Source organism: Euphorbia lathyris, chromosome 8, assembly GCF_963576675.1.
Source record: "Euphorbia lathyris chromosome 8, ddEupLath1.1, whole genome shotgun sequence".
Lineage (NCBI taxonomy): Eukaryota > Viridiplantae > Streptophyta > Magnoliopsida > Malpighiales > Euphorbiaceae > Euphorbia > Euphorbia lathyris.
The window spans coordinates 75,581,416-75,591,062 of NC_088917.1; the positions used below are offsets into that span (position 1 = coordinate 75,581,416).

At 32.8% G+C, this 9,647-nt stretch overlaps 1 protein-coding gene across 1 annotated transcript; it reads right to left on the reverse strand.

The window, feature by feature from the left end:
* Positions 1–1,409: 1,409 nt before the first annotated feature.
* Positions 1,410–7,108, reverse strand: LOC136203262 (exonuclease 1). The gene is made up of 12 exons (XM_065994386.1): positions 6,979–7,108; positions 6,865–6,901; positions 6,575–6,749; positions 6,404–6,482; positions 5,109–5,153; positions 4,282–4,431; positions 4,028–4,142; positions 3,468–3,568; positions 3,282–3,379; positions 3,102–3,194; positions 2,589–2,800; positions 1,410–1,949 (listed from the first exon to the last, which is right to left on the reverse strand). The coding sequence occupies exons 1-12, from the start codon at positions 7,054–7,056 to the stop codon at positions 1,468–1,470; spliced, it is 1,665 nt and encodes a 554-aa protein (XP_065850458.1). The 5' UTR covers positions 7,057–7,108; the 3' UTR covers positions 1,410–1,467.
* Positions 7,109–9,647: the final 2,539 nt, after the last annotated feature.

A 9,647-nucleotide genomic window follows, 5' to 3' on the forward strand; every position in this document is an offset into this window, starting at 1 on the left:
AGTCTGACAATTTGGAGGCTATCAACAGGATTTCGGATAGACAGGCTGTTTGTCTTAAGAGTCAGAATCTCATTAAAGTCATCTTGAGGCTTCGTCCTGCCTTCGATTCTCTTACCTTCTCCCATATTTATAGGGAGCAAAACCGCGTGGCGGATCGCTTGGCAGCTGCTGGGCATGGGGGGATGTTAGGTGTTTCTACCCTTTCCGTGCCTCCTTCTTTTCTGTTACCTTCTCTTCTTGAGGATAGGATTGGGGTCATTCTTCCTAGACTGATCCCGGGTTAGGTTTTTGTTTGTTTGTTTTTTTTTTTCCCTTCTTACCAAAAAAAAAAAAAAAAAAAAAAAACAAGTGTCATTATTCATGGGTCTTTAAATTAGGGTCCGTTTGTTTTATCTGCTGTTTGCTGTTTCCTGTTACGGTTTGCTGTTTGGTGTTTGAAAAGGCTGCTGTTTCAAAAAGCAGGGAATCTCTGCTTTTATAAAAAGCTACTTTTCGGCTACAAAATGCAAACAGGAGATGTCTAACCAAACACCTTAAACTCTCTTTTTCAAAGGGAAAAGGCAAACGGGAGGTCGAAAAGCAGCTACCAAACGCCCCTTAGTCTTTCTATCAAAAAAAAATAAAAGAGAAAATAAACTGAAAGAAGAAGAAATAGAGCTTTGCATGTTAGAAAATCCAACGAAAAGAAGATAGATCATCATTAGAAAAATAGAGAGAAGCAAAATATCACCTCTACTTCAAAGCGTAAAAAAGTTAAATTCCAGTTCAATCTCATTCAAAAAGATCTAGTAATTCAATGAAAGGAGAAATTAAAAGTGGTAAGTTAGTTTAAATAAAATTAGGTTTATGACTTTTGAAATCAGTTAAACCTTTCACTGAAACTATGAAACTATTTCAGTTTTGCTTTTACTATTTGAATTATGAATCTGATTCTGAATCGCATACTAAAATTATTTGAGGCTTTCTTATGGTAATTATATGCCTGGAAACATTTCATATCAATTTGTTTGAGCATTTTCGTGCATCATAGCCTTCAATCTGCGTTTACTGAAAACTTATCAAATAGTTATTGGATAGTTAGAGTCCGTTTGGCTATTTGCTGTTCTTGTTTGCTTACCGTTATAGTTTGCTATTTGCCTTTGGAAAATACTGATTTTTTAAAAAGATTTTCTGATTTTGTAAAAAAACTACTTTTTTCAGTTGTAAAAGGCAAACAGAAAATATCTAACCAAACACCTAAAATTCTACTTTTTAAAGTGAAAAGGCAAACCGGAGATGAAAAGTAGATAACCGAACGCCCCTTTAGATCCCGTTATCAAATAACTATTGTTTCATGTTGCCATTTAATGTTACGGTTTGCCGTTGAAAAATAAATAAATAAATAAAAACTACTTAACAGAAAATGTGTCTAATCAAACATCTAAAACTTTAACGAAAAAGGCAAACAGAAAGACAAAAATGAGCATCTTATACACGAGAAAAGAAATTCAAGATACTATTCTGCTTGGTATCGTTAGTCTTGAGACTACTTCTCTTTGATTTCTCATTTTTGCCTCTACCTTTCCTAGACTTAGAATTGACACTTTCTTGGGATATGTCTACATTTTCGACGTTGATTACCTCTGAAATCTGTTCATCAATGCTCTCCATTTGATGCAAGTCAGCTTCGTTCCCTTTTCTTTTCTTTGAAAAGTTGTTACAAGGAACCTTTGATTCAGGAGTCGAGCAAAATAGCTCATCGTCCTCCAGCATGATTGGAACTTCCTCTGTGCAACTCTTTATCATGAATGGATTGTTAGAGATCTTCCGCGGCGGAATGTCATCTGAAGCCATTGGTGTTTGTGTTTTTAGTTGTGGTTCTGTTGGTGAAACTAGCTTCTGAAGTGCTACTGCTTCTTTGATATACTTCTTTTCAGTAATCTGATCCTGCTTTATTACCTTCTCTGCAACTACAACAATTCAATATGGTTGGTGTCAGAAGTCGGATCACAGGACACGAAATCCACACGCAATTTTAGTGTTTGGGTGTAGCTTACTAGACAATGTGTCATTTTTGGGTTGACACACAAAAAAATTTAGTTGGGTTAGGATTACCCAAAAATGACACAAAATAACAGTAATATTTAAAATTATTGTTTTTTTCACTCGTGTTTTTATGTCATTAAAGATAATAAAATTATAATTATTATTTTCAAATATGATTCCAACGTCTTAAATCGTGATAAACACACTACATGACTCTCTAATATGATATTAGTGGACTTTTCGATGGTTAGTATTAATATGCTCATCTAAAAATGACATAAAGTATTTAAAAATGTTACCATATGTTCTTACATTTTTAAAAGTTATTATTAATATATATGCATAACAAAATTATATGTAATTCGGAAACACGACATGGAATCAACACTAACCGAACAGATTACACTGATACAAAAGTTTTTGGGTTGGGTTTAAATTTTCTCCTTTTAAGGCGAACCCAAAAATGACACGATTTGAACACAGTAATTCACAGGTCTATATGATAGGAATAGTTTTATGAAACGTAAGTTAAGAAAATGTTCGTTAAGGATTGTCGAACTTGCCTGTAATTTCTGAAGAATTGCTCAAGAAGCAGCTTTTTTCTCTGGAGGCTCGAGCTGCTTCTGGTTTCCGGACTTCACAAAAATTTGAGATGAAAAGGGGGGCATGAATCTCCTGATGAAGTTTAGAACTAGGAGAGCAATCAAAGGCCTCCATGTTCATCGGATTTAAGTTTCCTTCAGCAATCGCAACTGCTATCGAAGGAGGTAAGTCTCTAATATAATTTACAGACAGTTAAGGCAAACACTAAAAAGGCAAATTTTTAAACTTTATACTCGGCTCAAAGTGTGCATTTAGTCACATCTAGTCCCCGAGCTTTATTCGATATTTTCACTCTGTTAAAGACTAACTGTTACCAAATCGTAACAGAGACTGCCAAGTACAAGGAGCAAAATATGTATTTTTTTACGCCTGGAATTACCATATTTAACGGTAATCGAAGCATCTAAGAAGTAAAAGTTCATGATGCATTAATTTTCAGAAATGGAATGAGCTCAACACTAGGAATAGGATACGGTCCGAGGTAATCAAGCTCCCCTGCTGAAGAATCTTTAAGATCTTGTGAAAGTGGTTTCATGTGTTTGAGTTTCTTAGTTCTGGCATCATATCTGCATAGACATTGAAAAACCAGTCTGTCATGGGGTTTAACATAAGCTTAGGAATCATTGAAATAACTTAATTTGCAATCTACATACATTCTTGCATGCTGAAAAACTGCAAATGCTTCTTTGAAATATTTGGGGTAATCTTCAGGCATTTGAGTGCCTTTCTCCAACTTCAGAACTGATAAAACCTGTAGGCACATATGATAATTAGGACTGTCAATTTTTGAAGTGACTGCACAATTTACAGTGACGGAGTGAGCAGTTTTAAATACTTACACGATCCAAGTTCCGGTACTTGGAGACTAAGGAATGGGCCTTCACAGGGCCAATCCCAGGAACAGAGGGAAGGAAATCACAGCCAGCTAAAATACACATACCTGTAGAACATTTCAAAAAAATGATCCATTTTACAATTTATAATCCAAACTTGTACATAAAATTTATGTCTCTATGTCTCTATCTCATAATAATCATATGAAAATCCAAAGGTGCAACTTGTTTCAATCATGATTTTGGAAGCACATTCCAGAATCAAAGTGTAGAGATTTCCCCTTCTGGAATACTGAAATGCTTTATTTGTTTACTTTTCTGCAAAATTTGCCTCTGTTTTGTTTGCATAAATGACTAAACTTCCATCAGATTACAGTAGGAGTGACAATGTCTGATATGATAATACGATTTATAGAGTCAATCCAACTGGCACAACATGATTGACCCCTTTTTTTTTGTTCATATCATATATAATGACATGTAACATGTAGATAATAACATAACTCAGATTTTGACAAAAACATTGTGAACAAAAAAACTCCGTAAGTTTGTCATGGAGCACTCACCAGTGAACAATTTCATATCGAAATATCGGAATGAAGGTTTGCAAGACACGGCTTCAAAAACATTGTCTAAGAGTATCAGGTCACCATTGCCGAATCTGTCCATCTTAAATATGGTCTGTAGCAAGCAACAAAAAAGAAAATCAAGACAAGACAATATCTACAATTTTGAATAATGAAGAGAAAATATGAACCAGTGAGCAGGAGAGCAGTAGACCTCCATCTCCAGCAAATCAAAGTTTTGTGGAAGTTCTTACAGCTTGGCAACCGTATGCCAACAAATCACTATCCTCTGTGATAACTGCTGATATGCCACCATTTTCTTCTCCAAGACTTGATAAATATGCTAGTTGTGCATCAGCCTCATATGGAGCTACCACAAATTCCACTTTTTCTGATTTCAAGATCTGAAATACACCAATAGTACATGACTGTCAAGGAATATACATGAAAAGTTTTTTTTTTTTTGTCGTTTAAGATATTTTACTACAAATCTACCCTTAATACTTCTTTTCTAAAACACTACTTTTCATGCTGAAATTCTCATTTTCCTTAATTCTTATGGCTTCATTATAAGATTGTAGATTGTATTAAACCTCTCTCTTAGTGTAAATTGGGGGAAATTTGAGAAAACCTTAACAAAAGTGTAAAGATAATATAAAAAGTCATGTAAAAAAACCTTAAAAGCCATATAATAAAAAACAGGGGGGTAGATCTCTAGTTTGAAATATATACAAGTATAACCGTTAAAGAACACTGAACCCAAAAGCTCGAGTCAATACATAATTTAGTACCCGAATTGTCTTTTGGGCTTGAATTGCAGACAAACATAGTAATCTCTATCTTGTGTTGAGATTTATTTGATGAATGTTTGAATTTTTTTTAGTTAAGGGACTCTAATATCAATGTCAAAGAATTAATAAATCCAAAAGTGTAAACTAATAGGTAAGATTCCAAAAGTAGTTTTTATGTATATCCAACAATAACCAAATTATAATCAGATTCAGTAATATGCAGAGTCGTGGATAGAACTGCTACAACTATAAGCAAGCTATAATATATGGAAGTTGGAAAAATTATGTACCTTAATTAGTTGCTTCGCCATTACTGGGGTTATACTCACTGCTCTCTACAAGTTACAACAAATATGAAGAGATAGATGTTAACATTATTGGGAAAACAGACTAAAGCACATAGGATTATTTACATATCTAACAAAATAACATAAACCAAATACAACTTAAGCAGAAAACATAAAGGATGTACAAATCTGTTATTGTTCAATGTTAGCACAAAACTAGATATGCAGTTCTAGAACCAAATCAAGCAGAAAACAAAAGAAGAAATCAAACAAATATGTGGAGACGAATGGCTGATTTATTTGCTCTTCAGGTAGGGAGAGGATGGGATTTTCTTACTGTCTAATAAAATTGTGCCTAGACACGTCTTTGACAAGGTGCTAAGCTCATAAAAGCTATGCTCAAACGTGTCATGTAGCTAATTGAATTAAAAGTTTAAACGGATAGTTAAAACCCCATTCATATTAATATCCGTCACACGCCGCACGTGAATGGTCAATGGGCTTAAAAAGTGTACAAGCCCATATTAACACGTCATGCAATTTAATCAACAAATTTATCATGGGACCGAATCTAAAAGGCTCTTATATACCATATCATGAAACCAAATGAACTAAAAGCTCATTGATATGATATCGTGGAACCAATTAAACTAAAAATATAAACCTATACTTAAAGTTCAATTCATATTAATTTCTGACCACTGAAGACCTCTTTGAGCAGAGTCCACCTTATGACTTCTCAAGTGACATGCCTGGAGCGTACAGCACTAAGCTCAAAAATGTACACTCAGGCAAACGTCTCTGGAACAGAGCCCACCTTTGACTTCTCAAACAAGATGCCTAGAACCTAGAGCCTTTTATGCCCGAGGCATGCAAGAGACGTGCTATTGATAACTATGGCTTTTCATCATTTATAGATGTAGGCAAAATTAGCACCACGTAAATCTTTAATTCTTGTGATTGTATGTTTACTTTCTTGTTCCACATGTCAAGCTAAACATCTGTCTTGGGAATGTTAATCTAATTCATTGGTTCGATGTTAATCAACACCTGGCCTTCTCTTAATTAAGGTTTGTTGCACACTAGACATTGAACTCGACAACTTACTTAAGCAGCATCTAAAACCACTCCCAAATCAAGCTAACCTTGATTGGTAAACAAAAACCAAATTCAAACCTAGAAGCAGCAATTAACAAATATGTTTATGCCAATAAGCATGCTACATTCAAGAACGTAAGTTAAGCATTGGTAGTAAAACAATTGAGCACAACACAAACAAAAAGGTAAAATTCCCAAACCTGGAAGAGCTCAGCGGCACCATTAACATTTCCTAGCTTAAGCTTTTCCATAGCTAACTCACGATTAGTTTCTCTTCTCCTAATCAAGCCAAAATCAAATAGATAAATAAATATCAAGTGTCGCTAACAGAAAAATTAAACACATGAAACTCAAAATGCCATCTATTAGACCTGTTCCTTTCATCTTCTGTTCCAGCTTTACAAGGAATACTTGCACCATCAAAAACAACAACAGGAGTTATTTTGTAGAACCTAAGAAGATTGATTCGGTGCACAAAATAATCCAAATATCGCAATTGTTTATTGCCTTTTGAATCCAAACATATCTCCATGCTGCAGGAATAAGCTGCGACAATAAGCAATTAAGAAAATATGAATCTCCTTCAGAAAACGCAAAAAAAAAAAAAAAAAAAAAAAAAAAAAAAAAACAAATGCTGAAAGATGAGCAAAAGCTACATTACCTCCTTTATGAAGCCATGAATAAGCATCGATACCTACCTGAAAAATCGATGAATTTAAGTCAGAGAGAAAGAGAAACTGAGAAACGAAGAATTGCAAGAAGGATAGATTCTTACTCGTTTTCCGGCGAATTTCTTGATGTGAATAGATTCAATGTATGGTTTCATGAACCTGAGAAGATCTTTGATACCCATCTGAAGCTGGCTGCTGCTTCGACAGAAACCCCTAATTTATGACTGAGTTGTTTTTTGTAATGCTATTTTCAGAGAGAAATTGGCGGGAAGATCAGCAAATGGCAAAATATGGAGGCAAAGGCGAAATAAGAAATGAGTATCGAGTGACGCTGCTGTTACGATTTGCTTTTGTAACAGGCAAATGGTACATATCCACGTAATAACATTAAACAGTGTAATAGTATTGGATACGGCATGTTTTATTTTAGCCAATCAACTTCTTCCAGCTGTTAAAACCGGATCGGTTAAACCGCAAAAAAAAAAAAAATTAAAGGTTCAATCAGAATTTAATTGGGGTTCAAAAAGATCCCGTAAAAACTAATATTTTTAATTTTATTTAATTTTTTAATATAGTAAAATAATAATGATATCAATAAAAATTTATATTGATAGTTATAATCATGTTTTTTAATACCAAAAAATAAATTAGAATTATCAAAATAATAAGTTCATAATAGAAAAACATCAAGTTGAACACCATACTACTAAAATAACTATCAATGTGGTAAAATACTAACTGATAGATAAATATCATTATTGACTCGAATCTTATCATGATCAAATCAAGTTCTACAATTAAAAAAATTTCTCTCGTTACTTGCAAAAAGCAAATCAAATGAAGCTAACTCAACATTTTAATTGCTAATTTTTTTAAACATGGAACATTACCTTCAAATAATTTCTACCACTCATTTATACAATTAAATAAAAAAAAAATTAAATTATATCAAATGATAAAGGATAAACTTATAGTGGTGAAGCTCTTAGTCTAGTGGTTGAGAGCTTACTTCTTATGCCTTGGGGGGTCATGGGTTCAAATCACATCCGGGGTGTATAAATTTTTAAAAAAAAAAATAAAGGATAAACTTATAATTCATAAAGACATTATTTAAGACTAAAAAGATATTTAAAAAAATTGATAAATTTTTTTTTTTTTGAAACAAAATTTGAAATTCTAAATAATTATAAACTAATATATGGAGAGAAAAAATTGAAGAATAAATTTGAAGTGGAAGAGAAGAAGAAATTCTAAATAAAATAATTGGAAAACTGGAAGAGCAATTAGTATAAGAGAAGAAAGAAAGTCTAAACAAATACTTAGAATCTAATTAATTTTTCAAAATTTCAACAACAAGGATACCTTTAGCATTAATTATAATTTTAATTATTAATTTATTCATAACTAATCAATTAATGAGTTAATAATTTAAATTAAATGTAATTTTTTAATTTTTTAAATAATAAAATTTGGACCGGTGAAACCCGTTAATCCGTGACTGGTTCAACGGTTCAATCGGCCGGTTGAACAGGTTTCAAGCGGGTTTGAGACGTGGTTTTTTTAGTACCTCCGGACCGATTTAACTACCGGGTCCGGTTTTGATAACCTTGGTTTTATCACATGCTTGCTTTCTTTCTTCGTTTCACAATGTTGTGCAAATTTACCCTATTGCTTTTTTATAGTGTAAATCACACAATTTTATAATTTTACTCCTAACTACTTTTGTAAGTGAATTGAAACAGTTTCGTATATTTTAACAAGTTGTTTAGTGATATAGTAAATATTTTAAACAGTTTTCTTGTAATCAACTTGTATTTGTTGTAACCGTCTTAATAACTAGTGTTATTATAACCGGACATGATATCAAGCTGAATTTATAAAAAGGTCATGGGTCACTTGATCGGTCTGGATAATTTGGATTGACCGGACCGGGTGACGTAATAAATAAAAAATGTGAAAAATGGTTTAAATACAAAAAAAAATGTGAAAAATAGTTAAAATACGAGGGAAAAAAAAGATGATCATAATACAAATGAAATTGGCTCAGTGGAGGGAACAACAACATTTTTCAATAGTGGTTTCGATTGTCGGGGATGCGCAGGTAGCCCAAGCCTTGCCTCCATTTTTGTATATAAAACTAATTACAACCAGTTATTTAGTTTTCTTCTCTAAACCTCTTCAACTTATCTCAAAATGAATTTCAATATTTCGATGAAATCAATAAAGTACCATGAACGATTTGTGGTTTTGATTGGTTTCTGGAACTTCCTCAATAATCTAATCATGTTGTACAATTTTTATCTCATGTTTTAACATATGAAAAGTTGTCTTCGGTTTGTACGGGTTATATTTTGTAACCATGAAGTTATACATGCGCCAAAAAAAATTAGTGAGGCAGATAAATATGAATGTTGGAGATAAGCTACGCAACTTGGACTTCAACCACTTTGCCTGAAAGGAGGAAAACTATAAGATGTAGGTGGGTTTTTAAAATCAATTTGAAAAGTGATGGTTATTTAGAAAAGTATAAAGCGATATTAGTTGATAAGGGGTACAAACATGTTGAGAGGTTAGATTATATTGATAAGGGGTACAGACATGTTGAGAGGTTAGATTATATAGATACTTTTTCTCCAATTGTGAAATGAACCACAATTAGGCTAGTTTTAATTAGGGTAAATTCAAAAAAAAAAAAAATTTCATTTATTGACAAAAAAAGATTTGTACTTTTTCTTTTGATAAAATAGAGATTGTGTTTAAGACCGTTAACCAA